Source organism: Larimichthys crocea, chromosome XII, assembly GCF_000972845.2.
Source record: "Larimichthys crocea isolate SSNF chromosome XII, L_crocea_2.0, whole genome shotgun sequence".
In the NCBI taxonomy this organism is placed as follows: domain Eukaryota; kingdom Metazoa; phylum Chordata; class Actinopteri; family Sciaenidae; genus Larimichthys; species Larimichthys crocea.
Genome location: NC_040022.1, coordinates 9284694 through 9304071, shown reverse-complemented (window position 1 = coordinate 9304071; position 19378 = coordinate 9284694). Strand labels below are relative to the sequence as shown.

General features: G+C 38.5%; 5 protein-coding genes across 10 annotated transcripts; 2 read left to right on the top strand and 3 right to left on the bottom strand.

The window, feature by feature from the left end:
* The first annotated feature begins 1865 nt into the window (after positions 1–1865).
* Positions 1866–12465, top strand: LOC104918683 (hemoglobin subunit alpha-1). Of its 6 annotated transcripts, none has more exons than XM_027285438.1 (4): positions 1866–2029; positions 2121–2309; positions 11875–11893; positions 12253–12465. In XM_027285438.1, exons 1-4 carry the CDS (start codon positions 1932–1934, stop codon positions 12433–12435), a joined length of 489 nt encoding a protein of 162 aa, XP_027141239.1. In that variant the 5' UTR covers positions 1866–1931; the 3' UTR covers positions 12436–12465. The 6 variants fall into 6 exon arrangements, with proteins under 6 accessions (XP_027141239.1, XP_027141241.1, XP_027141242.1 ...); XM_027285440.1 differs by lacking the exon at positions 12253–12465 and adding an exon at positions 5026–5030 and having other exon boundaries at positions 2121–2305; positions 11876–11932; XM_027285441.1 differs by lacking the exon at positions 12253–12465 and adding an exon at positions 11659–11661 and having other exon boundaries at positions 2121–2307; positions 11876–11932.
* Positions 3812–4750, bottom strand: LOC104918687 (hemoglobin subunit alpha-like). The gene is given in 3 exon segments (NM_001303359.1): positions 3812–4055; positions 4328–4538; positions 4656–4750. Coding segments are annotated over 3 exon segments (435 nt in total). The 3' UTR covers positions 3812–3926.
* On the top strand, positions 5071–5894 carry LOC104918693 (hemoglobin subunit beta). The gene is made up of 3 exons (XM_019252859.2): positions 5071–5233; positions 5328–5550; positions 5649–5894. The coding sequence occupies exons 1-3, from the start codon at positions 5142–5144 to the stop codon at positions 5778–5780; spliced, it is 447 nt and encodes a 148-aa protein (XP_019108404.1). The 5' UTR covers positions 5071–5141; the 3' UTR covers positions 5781–5894.
* Positions 12466–13313: 848 nt separating the features above from the next.
* LOC104918690 (hemoglobin subunit beta) lies at positions 13314–14111 on the bottom strand. The gene is made up of 3 exons (XM_010730519.3): positions 13952–14111; positions 13627–13849; positions 13314–13535 (listed from the first exon to the last, which is right to left on the bottom strand). The coding sequence occupies exons 1-3, from the start codon at positions 14041–14043 to the stop codon at positions 13407–13409; spliced, it is 444 nt and encodes a 147-aa protein (XP_010728821.3). The 5' UTR covers positions 14044–14111; the 3' UTR covers positions 13314–13406.
* A 3957-nt stretch (positions 14112–18068) lies between these two features.
* LOC104918692 (hemoglobin subunit alpha-A) lies at positions 18069–18947 on the bottom strand. The gene is made up of 3 exons (XM_010730520.3): positions 18787–18947; positions 18484–18691; positions 18069–18318 (listed from the first exon to the last, which is right to left on the bottom strand). The coding sequence occupies exons 1-3, from the start codon at positions 18879–18881 to the stop codon at positions 18190–18192; spliced, it is 432 nt and encodes a 143-aa protein (XP_010728822.1). The 5' UTR covers positions 18882–18947; the 3' UTR covers positions 18069–18189.
* Between the last annotated feature and the right edge of the window lie 431 nt (positions 18948–19378).

Here is a 19378-nt window from a genome sequence, read left to right as displayed (position 1 = left end):
GAGTCCCCCTCCCATGTTTTCACCACAGGAGCTCTCTCAAGGGCTAAGATGCTTTGTGAATAACTATCTTTACCAGGATCTTCTCTCAACTGTAAGGGGAAGTTCTTAGAAATCATCATTTTCTAAGAATTTTGTTACGAGAAGCAACTGTTTGTACGAGGAAGCTTTAAGTGCTAGTTGTGCTTTTAGGCATGAATATAAAATGTGTACTGAAACGGCAGAGGAGCTGGATCATAAGACAGGATGCAGAAAAGAAAGTTTCCAGAAGATGCCTAGCCATTTGGCGGAAGCCAGCAGCCGGCAAAGGAGTCATTATAATGGGAAACATCTTGGATCTTGATCCAGTAAACCTGGCAGACCACACTATGGGGTCAGAGAACATTCCACTGGATACTGGCCCTCAGACACATAAAAAACAAAATAAACATTAATGGATGTTCAAAGATAGCCTGACTTAAGGCATAGGTTTTAACCATGCCTTAAGTCAGATTCTTGACCCTAGCAACTGTAGGTAAGAGTTAGAGTTCATCCTTTTCATTCCTTTCCATTCATTGCTGAAGCTCTACCATTTCCAATGCTGATGTTCTAGCGAGAATGATGTATTGAAAATGTATACAGTACAAATCCCTTTTCTCTCTACCTAAATTGTACATTTGATTTAATAGCCCCGAACTAGGGCACATACCAACAAATCAGAAAAGAGGTGGATAGTGTTGATTTTACTATGGAATCTACTAAGGATTTCAGGTCTCCAAGAGTTAAATGATAGATCACCTCCACTACATTAGCTTTATTCTCTGTTCAAGGTAACGAATTAAATGGCCTAATAGGTACTAAGCATGAAAATGTGTTGTTAATTAGATCTTAACTCTAGCTCTGAAACAGTACTCTTCTCATTTGGTTATAATTGACTGCCAATTTCCAGTTGTGTAGGGCAGCAACTAGATATCAGCTGGGCAACATGGAGAAACGACTTATCTAATCGTTCTTTTGAGTGGGTCCACCCTCAGAGCTGTCAGCTACAGTGTAGTGGGTAAGATAAGCCTTAAAAACACGCCATGTATTGGCACAAACACAAAAACTCAAATTTTTGCCATTACTTTGGAAGATTTCCAATTGATGAATTGAAGTCTATAAATATTACTTGGTTGCAAAATCAAAGTTTCAAATTTCATTAAAAGGTTTTGATAGAGGAAATACTTTTGTCCAGACAATAATAACATAACTTTTATTTATTTATTTATTTACTTTCATTTTGGCTAACTACAAAAATCCGATACATAGCCATAAATAAACATATATTAAATACTGGGATATATAAATTCACACATATGTCCATGTTTAAGATTTAGACATTTGTTTCACACATATATTTAAAGTTGCATGTGCAAAAATAAAGCAAGGACAATCTCTTGTATAAGGTAATAATACATATGCATATACTCTATTCCATTATTAATTTTCCACATATATGGGCGGCTGTGGCTCAGAGGAAGAGCGGGTCGTCCACTAACCAGATGATCGGTTCGATCCCCTCCAATCTGCATGTCGAAGTGTCCTTGGGCAAGACACTGAAAGCTCCCGAAGGCTGCGCCATCGGTGTGTGAATGCGTATGAAGCTAAGCTCCTAAAACTGATGAGTAGTTGGCACCTTGCGTGGCAGCCAATGCCATCATGAATGTGTGTGAATAGGTGAGTGAGATACGTACTCGGAAGACTAGAAGTACAGTCCATTTACTTAAAGTTTATAGTTTGGTGCCATGGTGAGATTTTCTTTTTTTAATCTTTAAAAACTGTGACCTATCACTTGGACCGCCTTTCACAGCCTATCTTGATGGAGGTCTGGGTGTGCCCATAGGCTGTTTCAAGTATAAAACCCACCAGGGTTTGGGCAGATCACAACAGTCAGCAGCTCTAAATCAACAAGCAAGATGACTAGTCTCACCGCTAAGGACAAGGACACTGTCCGAGCCTTCTGGAAGAAAGTCTCTGGAAAAGCGGAGGACATCGGCACCAATGCTCTGGCCAGGTACATGTGACCAAAACCGATCGAATAAACCTGTTCCAACATTGATGAATTCATTAACGCTCTTTCGTTTTTTTTTGTTTTTTTTACCCAGGATGCTGACTGTGTACCCGCAGACTAAGACATACTTCGCCCACTGGAAGGACCAGAGCCCTAACTCCCCCTCAGCGAGGAAGCACGGAATAACTGTGATGTCTGGAGTTGCTGATGCTGTGACCAAGATCGACGACTTGAAAGGAGGTCTTCTCAACCTCAGTGAACTGCACGCCTTCACTCTGCGTGTGCCTGTGATTTATATGAAAACTTAGGGCCTTGAGAATATTGATTCATTTAGACAAACCTGTCATTCAGAGTGGTCTATACATTTGCAGATGGACTTCGCATTAAGTGTTAGAGCAGAACTCTGTGAAAGATGTGCGATGGATAGCTAACATCTGTGTGGTTGTCTTCTTTTGGCAGATTATCTCCCACTGCATCCTTGTTGTCATGGCCATCATGTTCCCGACCGATTTCACCCCTGAGGTCCATGTGGCTATGGACAAGTTCCTGGCTGCTCTGGCTCTGGCCCTGGCTGAGAAATACAGATAAACAGCAGGAGAAGATGATGGAGACTGAAGCTGCTTACTCCACATACAATAAATAAAGAAATACATGCAAATTAACTTGTTTTGGGGCTTTTCTTTTCTTTCCTTTCTTTTTGTCTTTTTTAGGGATATGAGGAAAACAGAATTCCATTTATCTGTATGTTCTGTATATAAAGCAGTGTTAACAATAAAGTTGACTTGACCTGACAAGAATTGTAGTAGTTGAAGTAGTAGTGGTAGTAATAGTTGTAGTAGTGGAGGTAGTACTAGTAATAGTAGTAGTGGAAGTTGTGGTAGTACAAGTAAAATTCTAGACGTTTCAGGATCAGTACCTTGGACATCGATCTTTAAATTTCAGTGCAGAATTTTGAACATATATGTGCAGAGGGAGGGATGGACAGGACAACGATGCTGACATGCGGGATCTCTCTCAGCAGATAGTATGGACGGAGTCCAACTCCTCCGGAGTTCAGCTGGTATATCGGCTGGTCTTGCTTCTGTGCCGGCCGGCAATAGCGCGATCAGCTGTATTTTAATGAAAGTGAAATTAAGTGACTATTTTAGTGTCGTTTTGTCATATTTAGATCGTGGTTTGTGTTTGAGCATATACATTTCATAATATAAATATGACCATTCCTTCCAGGTGATGTCTCAAAATCAGTGCAGGATCATACTTGTTTTATGAGACACAACTCTTACTTTCTTTTTCTTTTTTTTATATCAAATCTTAACACTCTTCATATTTTTAAAATAAACGTTTATAACATTTATTACCCACATTTTATTTTGAAAACCGGAAGTTTCTATACGCTGCAGTAGGCTAGCGCTGACTTTCCCAATTGTCTTAAAGTATTTGTCATAAAGTCGGCAATAAGGGCGCACTTGAAAATGTTGGAGCAGGTGGCTTGACCACGCAAAAACGAGAGACGGCTGGCTTGACCACAGTTACAGGATCAGTGTGATGTGGTCTTATATCGTAGTTGTAATGATATAAGTCATAAGTTTAATTCGTGTTAATAGAAACTATGGATATGACCTCCATACACGTTGTTATTGTGTTTGTTAGGCTATATTTTGTGGTTTAAAAACGATCTATCAAAAAATTCAAAGCTTTAGATTATGCTATTATATGTAGTATAAAATAAAAAAACAAACAAACGTTTTTTTCAGACACGACTTAAAAGAAACTGACAGTCAGGCATTTTTATGTTTGTATTTTTTTTTTATTGAAGAAGCACCTACAAGTCGAAAGGGTTGTTGACATTGTTGTATGACGTGCCATGTGTAGGCAGTCGATGCTTCTGCTTCTCTGGAGTTTAGCGGTACTTCTCAGACAGAGCCAAAGCCAGGCACGCAAGGAACTTGTCAACTGAGAGGTGGACCTCTGGAGTGAACTCGCCAGGGAAGTACATGGCGATTACCAACATCATGTTGTGGGCCAGGATCTGCGGTTGTGCCAGAAAACAGATTAGTTGAAGTCAGGCATCGAAAACATCTTTTACGATTGGGAGTCCTGAATTCCAATAACCTCATGGGACAGGTGTTCTTTTTTTTATATAGCTATAGATATTTATTTTATTTTTTAAAATTTATAATTACAGTGTTGTTTGTCATTTGTGCATCATCATCATGGGATGAAAAAAAAACAATATAATAATATAATATCATTGATGATTATTACCCGCAACAACCTCATCGACCTCAAGTTTTTCGTTACCTTAAAGTTGGCAGGATCCACCCGAAGCTTGAAGGCATGCAGCTCACTGAGCTGAGTCGTAGCACCGACAAGATTATCAATATTTTTGACAGCTTTCCCCACAGCCGCCATGATGACTGCACCATGAGTCTTGACTTTTTCGTTCTGTGGACCCAGATTCTGCCCCCAATCAGAAAAATAGGTCTTGGTCTGGGGGTACGTAACAAACATCCTGAAGAACGGATACATGGTTATTATTGCCAAATAAGACAAGGGTGCAAAACTTATAAAGACTTTTTGTTCTTCACTTGACGTTGTCCTTAATAAGGATCCATAACATAGAGCTTACCTGGCCAAAGCTTCACCACCCAACTCGGCAGATCTCGCTTCAATTTTGCCCCATAGGGTCTTCACCCTGGTCTTGTCAGCTGCAGAGAGACTCATGTCGGCGCCTTGAAGTTTTCAGGTCAGAGAAAATATGGATCAAAAGAGGCTGTTGAAGTGGATTTTTCATAGCGTCTTTATATCAAACCAAAGAGCACCACACCCATGCATAAGATCCAAACCACACCTCTGATAAAGAAACTTCTAGACGTTTTTATTGCCAAACTAAACTAGCAACTGGGTTTGCAATTTACATTTGCACTCGACATCTCGTTATCTCATCTAAACCGTCTGTGAACGTCAACGTCCAATAAGATCTTTTCCTGGTTTATGAGGCGGGGTATTCAGAAATGTATAAAATCACAAACATATATTAACATTCAAATAAAGGCTTGCTATCAGAGAACTTGTTTAACTTGTTTAAGTCAAAGAAGACTTTCACACCGTTAACATGGTCGAGTGGACAGATGCTGAGCGTGCTGCCATCACATCCCTGTGGGGAAAGATCGATGTGGGTGAGATTGGACCCCAGGCTCTGGCCAGGTAAATCTTGCTTTAGTCGTGGGTTACGCATCATTGTTGTGTTTGCCCTCTGGGAACTTTTCTATATATGTCCTTATGATTCACGTCATTCCAGGCTCCTGATTGTGTATCCCTGGACTCAGAGACACTTCGGTGCGTTTGGCAACATTTCCACTAACGCTGCCATCCTGGGAAACCAAAAAGTGGCCGACCATGGTAAGATAGTGATGGGTGGGCTGGAAAGAGCTGTGAAGAACTTGGACAACATCAAGGAAGTCTACAAAACCCTGAGCGTGAAGCACTCTGACATAATCCATGTGGATCCTGATAACTTCAGGGTATGTTGCCATCTCTGACACTTACTACTCTTCTTCACAATGTATGTAAGTGATTAGCTTTCTTAATGCATCCCTGTCTATCATTCTTCTCATTTTAGCTTCTTGCTGAAATCATCACTATATGTGTGGGTGCCAAGTTTGGCTCCGCCGGCATCAACCCTGATGCCCAAGCAGCTTGGCAGAAGTTCCTGTCTGCGGTCGTCTCTGCCCTGGGCAGACAGTACCACTGAGTGCCTGGAGACGCATTCGCAGATGTGCAGCAGTCATACATGTGCTTCTAAAATATCTCATGCTCTGCCTTGTAGCTGTTGCCAAATCCAAAAAATAAAACTCAAATGAATGCATCCTTCATCTCTATGTGATCATTTAAAAGGGTTGTCTCACTGCAAATTTCTTTGTATAAGAAATTATTGCATGATTAAAAACATCATACAAATAAGTGGTATGACACTATTCTTATCGTCTGTCGCTACATATACAGTCAAATCAAATTTGTGTTTAATTGCAGTTACCCCCTCATCGTTTTTTATTTCTCCAATATGTCAATATATTTGAATGTGGAAATGTCCACTCTCAGTTTAACTGTTTCCAAACCCAAACCCATCAATAAAAAATCTGTACACTTGTGTTGAAAAGTGTGTGGAAAAATACACCTGTGTGAACATTTGATGAGGTAATATTTTTATAAAAAGGCCATTTACTCAGTTACTGATAAATCTTGGGTTATTCTATTTTAGAGTATTTTTATTTGCGTTCTACTAGTCAAGTACATTTTAAACATTTTTAACTAATAAAAATCACAATGAAATTTTCCTAGCTGATAGACAATTATTTGTTATTATTACCACTGCTAACGTTTGGTTAAATCTACAGACGCAAATCGAGGTGATTTTCCAATGGGTTGTGGTGGTGAGCTACAGTAGCCGAAAAATGAGGTTGTGGTAATTTAAATTGGCATCCATCATTTAAAGACTTATATACTTAATTTATATTATAAAACAGAATTTTAAATTAAAAAGTGCACAGTGCATTTTCATGTTGGTCAAAATAAAATGGGTGCGGTCATCTTAATTTAATGATAACGGTGTGAAATATGTGCGAAACTGATAAAAAAATTGAATGACATCAATGAATATCAAAATGTCGTTTCATTAGAGTTTACTAACACGAAGTGACTGTACTGCATAAATTACACATCTTCATCATATGGAGAACAGTGTGGTTGAAAAAAAAGTTTGCTGTGACAGGTCATCTGTGTTATAAAAATTAGGATTGTACTGGGTTGCAGATGTTTTAACTTCTAGAGGGAGTGTATGTGTGTTTTGTCTTTTTACATATCTTGTGTACTCCCCCTATCTAGCATGTGTTTGTTGAAGCTGCCTGGGAAAGGAAATTAAAAAAAATGTTCAAGGACATGAGAGACAGACTAAGGGAAGTGTCATTTTGGACAAGAAACATAATGTTCATTACAAAGGGGAAAACCAAAAAAGGAAATCGTTAGTAGGAAGATGTTCGAGACAACCCATTTTGAATGAATTGTATAAAAACCACCTGACAGAGCTCCTCAGAGAGCCTTTTTCTCTGTAAGCCTCTTGTGTGTTGCACTGTTAAACGCTCCTTCTTGTACAAGAATATTAAATTCAACTTAAACTTTGATACTTTCAAAACCAGTCGTCCTTATTCAAAGGTTCTTCTTAAAACATTCTCATGATAATCTAAGGACATGAAATAAACACCCATCGAGGACAGATGAAGGAATGACGGAATGGATGTATTTTATTTGGGTGGAGGACGTCTGAATGTCTAGATAATGAAAGCTTTACATAATCTCAATTTAACAGCCTCTGGTAAGTAACTTTGGGCATACCAGCGGAAAGAAGAAAACATCTTTATGAGAAAAAAATAACATTAATAAGATCTCTTTACTCCATGACAGACATTAGTTGTGGTGTATCAGCTGCACGACGCTGATACTGATACTAATCATCATCATAATTCTTTAGTGTATTTTAGTCGTGAAAATCGCCCTCCGCCTGACTTCCTGGTGACTACTTCTGAGTTTAACGTGTGTTGGCAAACTGTGACAAATTGATTGATATATGTTACATTGGCATTATGGTCAAGTGGACAGAAAAGGAGCGCAGCACGGTCAGTGCTGTTTGGGAAAAAGTTGTAATCGATGAGACTGGACCAGAAGCTTTGCGAAGGTAGATTTTGAACAAAGCCACTGTATATCTACGTGAAGCCGATGGGCTTCATTTGTATGTAGGAATAGGTTTGTTTTAATATAGTCTTTCAAGTTTGTTTAATGTTTAATGTCTCATAATGTAGTAATGACAAGTTGTCTACTTTGCATCACAACTGCTGTCTGTGTTTGTGAGGGGCAAATCTCTTTAGGTTAAATACTGCTGATGAATTAAGTATGTTAATTAAAATATTATTGAGAGAGTATAGCAAATTCTTAATTAAAATGAGGTGTTTTTTGTTTGTTTGTTCGTTTGTTTTGTTCTCAACATTTCAGTTTATGACTTCATTTCAGCACAGTGTGCTGTCCATATGCTACCCCTTATTTTTATGATGTATCATCCGATATTATATGTCTGAAACCTTCCTAAAGCTTTGATCTACTCCATTTGGTGAAATATTCCGATTTATACAGCTGCTCGATTTTCTGACCTCCTTGCTGCAGCTTAGATCTTATAATACAACACAACCTGGATGATTCGGTCTATACATGACTTCTAAAGATAATAATAATAATACAATAATAATTATCTTTCTTGAAGCAATTTTTGTTCGAAAAAAACGTTTCCATCCTCGAGTTCAGACTCACCTTTGCCACATAGGATCTAACAAATGTGTTCACGGTAAAAACAAAGAAAAACAAAGCATGCAAAATAACTATATCCCTCGTACTGGCAGGATGTTGATCGTCTACCCGTGGACTGAGCGGTATTTCGAAACTTTTGGGGATATCTTCTCTGCAGATACTATTTTAAATAACTCCAAAGTGGCAGCCCACGGCATTGTGGTGTTGAAGGAACTGGACAAAGCAGTGAAGAACATGGACAACATTGAGGGCACATATGCTGCTCTAAGCCGGTTGCACTGTGAAAAACTCACCGTGGATCCTGAGAACTTCAGAGTAAGCAATGCTCCAAGTGACAATATTCTAACAGTATTTATACGTTTATACACAGCGTGGATTAATGCTGTCTCATTGTTTTGTCTGCAGCTGATAGCCGACTGCATCACTATTTCCGTCGCCTGCAAACTCAGGAGCGCCCTTGACCATCAGGCCCAAGCTACCTGGCAGAAGTTTCTGTCTGTTGTTGCCGAGGCTATGAGCAGCCAGTACTACTGAACAGCTGAGCAAAGCCAGTCGGGAAAATATAAATAAATAAATATTTAAACCCTGTTTGTCCAGATGACAGGCTTAATTGTGAAAGATATCACCAAATAAAACATATGTCCACTTATTGATTGATGACATAATACTGGCAGAATGGCAACAAAAGACATCAGGTACCTCTACAGTGCTGAACATGTTACATGTAACATGAATGTTATGAGTGCTTCTCAAACCTTACCCTTACCACCAAAGAGTTGGTCACTTTGTGACATTGGTCTGTGGTTCCACTGAGTGGTGATGGTACAGCAATACTTCTGGAAAGTCGTTTCATTAACCAGTGTTAACCAGAACATGTTGTAAAGGCAGATGCAATAAAAGGCAGGAGACTAAAGATGTGTTACAAATAGTTTTTGTTGTCTGGGACAGACAAGTCACTGCTCAAAACAACTAACAGAAAGTTGAGCTGCTGAATTATTAAGTACACTGTCCACTAGGGGACACTCTGGGTCAGTTCTATAGATTATTAGAGAGATACTTTATTAAATTTACCCAATGCAAAATTACCCAATGCAAATTTACCCAATGCAAATGCATTGATAATGCATGCATGTTTGCTTATGTATGGCAAGTCTTGAATAGAAACAAAATGTTATATTAGGATATTTTCTTTAATTAATAAACTCTTAATTATGTAATTTAGTTCTGTCATATTAAAAGGATTATATTCAGAGAAGTGTAAGGTTAAATGAGGGTTTGGGTCATTTTAATGAGCCATTTGTTATGACGGCGTGACACTGTCTCCAGATGTGAACAGATAAAGTTTGTTTCACACCCAACCATTCTTCACCCCAGTGACGAAAGTGAGCCAAAATCAGCAAAAAGAACATACTGACTAGTCTAAAGATGGATTTCCTAAACATATGAGTACAGTGTAAATGCAAACAACGTTACTTATATTAAAAAGTGCGTTTAACTTCAGTTAAACCAGTCATTTAATTTAATTATATTGAGTTTTCTGTGCTTTTTACCTCCATAATCATTTCATTTATTATCCGTGTGTCGTTAAAGCGCTTTGTTTCGGTCTAAACGACCCAGACTGAGGTGGACTTTAGCCACACAACGGCGAACCAGGGTCAAAGACATGACCCCGTTTTTCTATTTAATGAACGCTACGTGAACTAATGAGATTCAGAACACATACAGTTCAGTCTTTATTTTAGTGTTGTTATTGTATGAAGAACATCGAATAAACAAACGAAAATCACATTTTGTGAATTGCATTGCATTTTACTAAAAAAGACAGTGACATATCCCAATAGAAGTCTGTCAGCTTAAGTAATGGCCACTTAATTTGACTGAAGTTAATGTGGCCTATAGTTTCAGTTTTGTTTGAGTTGCAACAACTGAAGTAGAGTGAGTGCTCACATGTCCCAGTGGCTCTCGGCAGTCCAATAAAGCTAGATAGTCAATAAAACTAGTGCAGTTAAATAAAATAGACAGTGAAGCAGGCCTAACGTCAGCCGCAGAGAAATGTTATCTCGTTCCCCTCTGAGTGGATCCACCCTCCAGTTCTCCTTCAGATAAGAATGCACCAAATCAACCGCACATGACTTGAGTATTCATGTTGCTCTTTTATTATTTTTTTTATTTATGTGTTTTTTTAATTATTATTATTATTATTATTATTATTATTATTTTGGCCTTCTCGAGCTTTATTTTGATACCGACAGCTGAAGAGTGACAGGAAACGTGGGGAGAGAGCGACGGATTCAAGGACTGAGCCTTCGCACATGGGGCGGCTGCTCTACCAACTGAGCTAAACACCGCCCCTCATGTTGCAATTTGATAATAAAATCATTTAATGTTAATTAATTGCGGAGCCTAGATTTCAAATCAGTACACCTTGACTGTCATAGATGTTTACATAGGTTTAACTTTTCCCCATAGTTTGCGATATGTATTTATTATTATTTATTACAGCATTTTGCTTTAGACATGTTATTTTATTTTATGCTTTTCATGGCATATTTTAGAACAAATTTGAAACCAATATTAAGCTCTCACAAAGGAGCCTATATTCCTTCTAGTTATTGATTTGTAACTAGTCGTCCTGCTCTGACTATTTAGGTTTGATTAGGTTCATTAGCAGTGGCTATGTGTTGGAATTCTGAAAGTATGCACGCTGAATTTTAAATTAATTAGTAATAAGTGACAATAAATATGTGAAAACACTTTGAAAATGGCCGATGATTAACTTATGGTTTCATCAAGGTAAGAAGCATCTTGAGTCTTTATCTCATGCAAACTAAAGCACGTAATTTGGAAGCCATCCAAATGCCTGGCAGGCTATCCATGGGTGGGACTGTGCCATGTATGAGTATAAAGAACACACACTACTTGGGGTGATCGCAGCATTCAGCTTTAAGAAAACAGTTAACAGGCAAGATTAGTCTCACTGCTAAGGACAAGGACGCAGTCAGAGCCTTCTGGTCTACTGTGTCTCCAAAGGCAGATGACATCTGCCTTTCACCTCTGTCCAGGTGAATATGACTGCAAACTGACTGATGCTGCTACAAATCCCGTTCAAGTTTTGTTAGTCTCATATACTCGCTTATTCACTTACGCATATTTATCTTTCAGGATGCTGACAGTGTAAATGGTAAATGGACTGTACTTATATAGCGCCTTTCTAGTCTTCCGACCACTTAAAGCGCTCTACACCAGTGATTCTCAACTGGTGGGTCGCGACCCAAAAGTGGGTCGCGGACCCGTTCTCAGTGGGTCGCGGGCCTTTGCCTGGGAAAAAAAATCCGCCCATGGTCACGGCTTGTCCTTTAGGGGTGATGGTGGGTCCCGAACACAGACCAGTTGAGAACCACTGCTCTACACTATCTCATTCACCCCATTCACACACATTCATACACTGATGGCATTGGCTACCGTGCAAGGTGCCAACTGCTCATCAGTTTTAAGGACCCTGCTAACTTCAAGGTAGATGTCGTTGATGATGATTAACATATGGCAATGTTGCTTAAACTGTGGTTATTGTTGTGTTCCCAGACCAGGATTTGAAATAAAACACCATGTATGAGGCAAACGCAACTTTCATTAAGGGATGTGTAAAATTAAACTTGGTATAAGAGTTACAGATTCATCACATGAGAGAAAAAGAAGACTGATGGGGAGGTTAGTTATATGTTTTTGGTTCTTCTTTTCTGTATCTCATTCTTCTGGATGTCTCGATATTTAGTCTTCTACACTCCTGAAGAGTGAAGACTCCTGATTATTTTAGATCTGGCGTTTGGATTAAATGTCATTATTCTTTTTCTTTCTTTCTTTCTTTTTCACAGATTCTCTCACACTGTATCCTTGTGGTCCTGGCCAACATGTTCCCTGCTAAATTCACCCCTGAGGTCCATCTGGCTATGGACAAGTTCCTGGCTGCCATGGCTCGTTCCCTGTCGGAGAAATACCATAAACTGACTGCAAACAGGAGCAGGAAGCAGGCAATACCAAAAGCTCGGATATTCTGAACAAATAAATAAAGACAATAAATGCAATGAGACTGTTTGTGTGGCGTAGTGCATTTCTATTCTTGGTCATGGCATAGATTTTGTAGAATGTTAATTGGAATATATATATATATATATATATATATTTCAACAATATTGTAAATGCTATGGGAAAATATTCAAAGAGCAGAAGATTTTACGTAGAAGCACAGTCGTCTATAAAGCAAAGTTAAACCTATACTACAAGTTGCAAATTGCAAAATCATAATGGATAAAGTAAGATTCGAGTACACGTGAGTCAAATTTACTTTGGTAACATTATATACTTACGAGTACTCATTTGATATATTATGATGTTGTATTATTAACACGCCGTATTATTGTTATTGTGGCATTCAATGGCCTATTTTTGAGCAATTACAACATTATAGACTTGTTATCACTTATTATTGCTATAATTATCACTGCTCATTAATAAATCTTGTCAACAGGCTTTACTTGAATATTTTCATTTTAGCTTCTACCCCACTACTGAAGAGTTGTTTTTTTTTTAAATGTACAAATTTTATAATGTAATGTAATGTAAGATAATGTAACGTAAGGTAATGTAATAATTGTACGTCATAATCCAACATGTTGAAAGTGGTCATTCTGCGTTATGAGTAGATTTATTCTTGATACTGCTATGCTGATGATAATGCAAATTTACTTAAATAAAATCTTTAATTTTACTTTAATCTCATTTTTACATTGTGGTGTAGAAACTTTAAATGGATTTAGATACTTCTTCCACTAATGAACATAGTAAATATATGTGATACATTTATATCAATTTTTAAATCATTATAACAAGGCCATAAACACAGACATGGAAGAAACATGCAAGTTGTTGAATATGCTCATTATTTTATTAATTTATGTTTTTGAAACATGATAAAAGAAAAATCTTTTCAACAGATGATCAGCATGTGAAGGTCTTCTGCTGCAGCTCTCTAGTGGTACTGTTTTCCCAGGGAGGCCACCACCACGGACAGGAACTTCTGAAAAGCGGCCTGGACGTCACCAGTGAACGCGTTGCCCAACTTTGCAGCAAGCACGATGGTCAGACAGTCAGACAACAGCTGCAACACATCAAGCATAAAAACATTAACATGGGCGTCTTTGAAATACTGGTTGAATATGAATAAAAATAATTAGGTTCCACATGTTTACCCTGAAGTTGTCCGGGTCGACGTGCAATTTCTCGGAGTGCAGCACACTCAGTTCGGCATAGGTTTTCTTGATGTTATCCAAGTTCTGCACACCCCGGTCCAGACCGTGGAGGATAGTTACTCCGTGCTGTGCAATTTTCGGATTTCCAATGATGGTAGCGGCGTTGTAGAGGTTTCCAAAGTTCCCGAAATACCTCTGAGTCCAGGGGTAGACGATCAGACACCTGAGGGAACATGAAAAACATGCATAAATCGTAATTTTGATAATGTCCATGTTAATGCGGAAAAAAATTTTGGGCAAATAATATAAATAAAGAATCTCTGACCTGGTAAGAGCTGCAGGTCCCACTTCCTCATAGTTGATCTTGGCGAAGATGTCCTGGATGGTGGCGCGCTCAAAGTCTGTCCATTCGACCATTTTGGCAACTCAAGATTTGTTTAGCAAGTCCTGTGTGGATCAGTACCAGAGGCTACTTTTAAAAGAAACGCTTCACTCCTCCCAAATATTTGCGATTGGACGGGGTATGGCAGTGGGTTGGTCAAATATTGAGAGAGGATTTGCAAAAATGATAAGGAAAGGACAAATCTGCACTGCTTAGATTGTGTCCGAAGCTGAGGGACGTAGACCTATTGCTGGTTGTGTTCCAGTCCATTCCAATAAAAGATATGCTTAATGTGAACTTCATGTGCAGCCAAAAGAAGATGTAGACTGGCAGTACTAAAACGAATTGATTAAGGGTGGGGTCAGATTTAATTCATTGCCTGAAAATGTTCAAACATGTTTCTTGTTTCTTGGGAATGATACAGTATTTGAATTTGATGGCTACAATACTTCCCAATAAAGTAAAGACAGGGGCAGCAAAAGTTGTGAATTGCGGGTTCACTTGTGCCAGATGCAGATGGTAGTATTATGATTAGGCTCCATCGTTCACAAGCAAGGTTGGGAGTATATATATATATATTATATATATTAATATATCTCTATATATATATATATTATTATATATTATAATATTTTGTTCTTAATGAATGATTGCTTGTTTAATATATGTTGTTTTTGTTGTTTGTTTGTTTAGTTTTTTGTTTGTTTGTTTGTTTGTATACCTGGAGTATTTGAGTATACTAATTTCCCCTGATTCTGGTTCTGATTTTGATTCTGAAAAGTTTCAGAGACTCCAGATCCAAATCTCTGCACTTAAAGGGAAAGACCAAAAAACAGCATTTAATGCCCATGACCTTAATTGACCCCAGAGGCGGCGCTGTAGAGCAACCTGACATGAGGATATTTTGAGTGGTATAAAACTATATCAAAAGCTGAATAGATTGTAAACCGAGCCCATCTGCGATAGACTGAGAGTGGAAAAGGTGTGCTGTTAGTCTGAAGTGTCAACATTTCAGAGTTCTTTTAGAACGCATGGGTCATTCCTCAAGGGCTAAATTCACATTACACACCGCCCCAACCTTTTTGGAATCAGGGACGTACTCTTATTACAGACTGCAGCATTCAGATTTTAAATACAACCAACGTTTAAACCTAGTCCTCGAAATCCATTTTTATTTTACAGTACTTCCCATCAGCGTAATCACTTTACTTAACAACATCCAGACCAGTGTAGGCGCAAGGAAGCAATAATTAGAATTTCGGTAGAGGGCGCTCCTACACGTCCTGTGAGCTACCTCCACTGTCAGGCCCGGAAATGCACGGGATACATTTCAAAATAAAACTGCAGACCTCCACTGTCAGGCCCCTCCACTGTCAGGCCCTGAAATGCACGGGATACATTTCAAAATAAAACTGCAGACCCCCACTGTGAGGTCCCTACCGCCACAGGCTCCACTCTCAAGCCCGGAAATGCAGGCGATACATTTCAAAATAAAATCGTGAATGCACTGCCAGTTTAATCGTTTTCCGCAAATGAATTAATTAGTAAACAATATGACATAAAATCAATCAATTCCCGGTCTATTGTATATATTGTTTTAAGCTTTGTTTGGTCAGTGCACGCATTTTCACAGTTATTACTCATATTCATAAGTTAACACCTCATAAGATGTCATAGGTCTATACATTTTATTATGTACTATACAGAGTACTTTTGCACTGCTCTTTTTCTATATATTTGTTTCGATTAGTTTTTCTGTTGTATTAGTCTGTATTTTTATTCTTAACCACCATAAATTTCATGTTTGGTTCTATGTCTATGCTAATAATGTTCTTGTGCTGCTGGAACACCTAACACCTCTAAATACTACCCTAACTCTGATATCTACAGTATCATCCAAGTCAAATTATTAAGTGATCAATGAGAAAACCTAAAAACACACCAAGTAACAACATGATCAAATGTTCTGTAGACCTTTATTCTCGAACATAATAAACTCACTCATCTGTGCAATTTTTTTGTCCATTATTTCGTCTGGAGATGGGGATGCAGATGGACTTGCAGGTTGCAGGGAGAGGAAGGATGAATCCTGACTCGGATTGGACTGGGCAGCAGCTGAGGTGGATGTTTGTTGTATGGCACAAGACTTTACATGCGCTTCCATGTCTGTCCTTCTAATGATAGTTGTGTCACAGATGGGACTATGATAATTTCCCCCATTCCTGCAAGTCAGATCTTCTCAAGAGCAAGTCAAGAAAATGTTCATGTTAGATAATGACAAACAAGCCACATGAACACAAACACACAAATCTGTGTGTATGTATCTTTAATCTAAAATACAATGCCATTACCTTCAAATGTAATGGCATTTTTGATGTGGACCTCCAAATGCTGCCGAACTCTGCCTGGTTTGCTTGGTGTAAAAATGTGTTTGGGACACAGGGGGCAGCATGTTGTGCAGTGGAACTGACTGCAGGTATTCCATTTAATAAAATAACTGAAAGATGCATCCAAAAAAAGCACATAAAATATATCATGTGTTTATAGTACATGAAAAGAGTAGTGCAAAAGGTTCAAGACCTAGACATGGGTTTGGGGTGATTCCTGGACGCTGTTTGATTACTCAGTTAGCAAAAAAAAAAAGAAGAAGAAAAAAAAAGAAGTAAAATTGTGCCATGTAGTTCTGCCACATTTTGATTCCACTTCTGCACTTAAACAGGCGATATCACTAATTAGCTTGTCAAAACATCTTGGTGTGTTGCATCGTGTTGATCACATTCGTGAGTTCAGAAATTCGTGCATAGAGTTTACAAAAATGTTTCACAACGTTACATACAGACAAACGCGAACAGTTACTTTACGTTATGCACTAAAAAGTTAAGAATCCTTAGGTGTTGATGACAACCACCATTGCTTCTCCTTTTCGTACATATGCTCTCTCGCTGGTCTCTCTCGAATTTAAAGGGCAGATGAAAATTACCCTCTCAAAATGTCCTCTCCACCTCCCCACCCCCAAAAAACGTCATCACTTACTTCTGGACCTGACAGTGGAGGGGCCTGACCGTGGAGGTAGGGGCCTGACAGTGGAGGTCTGCGGGTGCCTCTCGCTAAACTTGATCCAACATCCTGATGGAGGATAATGCATGCTGCCCTACTACACTGAAACCTTATCACTCCATTAAATCATGTTTGTAAAATTACAACTGGTACATTAATGAATGTAAAATGTATGTGCTAAATCGATGACACACAAAAATACGGATTAAAATGCATTTTTGTATTATAAATAATTATCATTTGGCCTTATTCACAAATTTAAAAGTAATGTCCCATATTTATCGCTGTATCTGTCCTATGTTTCCTCACAGCCTTCTTGTCGATGTAAGGCTTCTGTGAGAGTTATGCCACAGCAATGTAGAGACAATAGAAAACAACCTGCAGTGCTTAAACATTCATTTGAACTGGGGGTGTGCATTCAAGTTAACTACTGTAACAGAGTGGTGGCTTATTTTACCCCATGTTATGATGCATATGTACTCAAGACTGGGTGGCGAGGAGAACTGAGAACATACAATATGATATGTTGTCTAACAACAGAAACAGACCTCGCCTCGCCCCTCATCAAACCCATCGACGGCCGAGGGATGATGAGCTGGGTTGGGTAACTAGTACCTCGGACAGCTCCTTCATTACTCACCCACAGGCACACAGCGCAGAGTGCTGTCCTTCCAGCATGATTATGCTTTTCATAAAGCAAATAATCTTGTAAAATAAAAGAACTCAAAGTATTTAATTTATTTTACTAGTAAGACACTAAATATTATTACAGTGTCTTTTGCAAACATTTATTGAGTGGCTCAAGTTCTTACAACGTATATGTATGTATGAATACTGATTATTCAAGGCCATCATAGATCAATTGCACAAAACTATGTACTTTAAACAGTTTAAAAATAAACCAAAACAAGGCAACACGTTGTCTTACATTGCTGCGTTTCGGATAAAGGATGTTATTTTGTATATAAGTAAGAGGAGAAGAAACGGACACTGGACATCTGGACACTTTATATTAGTCAGTTTTATTCACCAAGCCTGTATTAACGTTAGGGGACGTTAACATATTTGTGGACGACATGTCACAAGTAGGCCTATGCAGTCGGTGCTCTTAGATGATTTCGAGTTTAGCGGTATTTCTCGGACAGAGCCAAAGCCAGGTTCTGCAGGAACTTGTCAACAGAGAGGTGAACTTCTGGGGTGAAGTCTGCGGGGTAGTACATGGCCAAAACCACCATGATGTTGTGGGCCAGAATCTGCGGCAAAAAAATGTATACATTAAACCACAGCCCTTTATCTCGAAAGTCAAACCACCTAAAATGAGAATTAGATAAATTGTTATGACATCAGTTCAAATATGAACTTTATTGTAGAAAAGACATTTTCATATGGCCTCACTGCTGCGTTGATCATGAGCTTACCCTGAAGTTGGCAGGATCCACTCTGAGCTCGAAGGCATGCAGCTCGCTGAGGTTCTTCAACCCAGAGACAAGGTCATCAATTTTTGAGACAGCATCTCCAACGGCTGCCATGATCACCCCACCATGCTTCTTCACTTGTGCGGAAGAAGCGCTTAAATCAGCCCATTTGGAAAAATAGGTCTTGGTTTGAGGATAAACAGTCAGCATCCTGTCACACATGGATGAAACGAAGATAAATGAATTATATAAAAATAAAAACATGCACCTTTTAAACCTAATAAATAAAGAAGTGCGAAGGCTTACCTGCCCAGAGCCTCAGCTCCAATATCAGTGGCCTTCGGGGACACTTTATCCCAGAAAGCCTTGACTATGTTCTTGTCTTTTCCAGAGAGACTCATGGCTGCTTTTTCTTCAAGTTTTCTGAACTGAAAGAAAATATTCTCAGATAAAGGGTCTGGTCAACGGCCCTTTTTTATATATCAAACGAAATTGCACCACACCCAAGTATCAAATCTAAACCACACCTCTGTGAAAGAATTTTCCATAACTTTCTCAGCCCATTTTTTTTTTAGATAAAAGTAACCACTCCCTGTTCTCAGATATCAAGGATGAGTCAGTTATTTTAAATAATTTACAATATCGTGGGTTTTAATTAATCTGTTATCATTCATCAGATGCAAATGTTATTAACAGATGTAAGACGCTCTATAAATATTTCTGACCATAAAAAAATAAAAAATAAAAATAAAATATATAGCCATTTCGAATTATTTCAACAGGTTCCTGAAAGTTCTGGTGAAAAACAAACAAACATTGAAAGAACAACACATAAATTGTTTACACAACACATAAATTGTTGTGTCTATTATAAGGTGATAGACACAACGCAAAATAA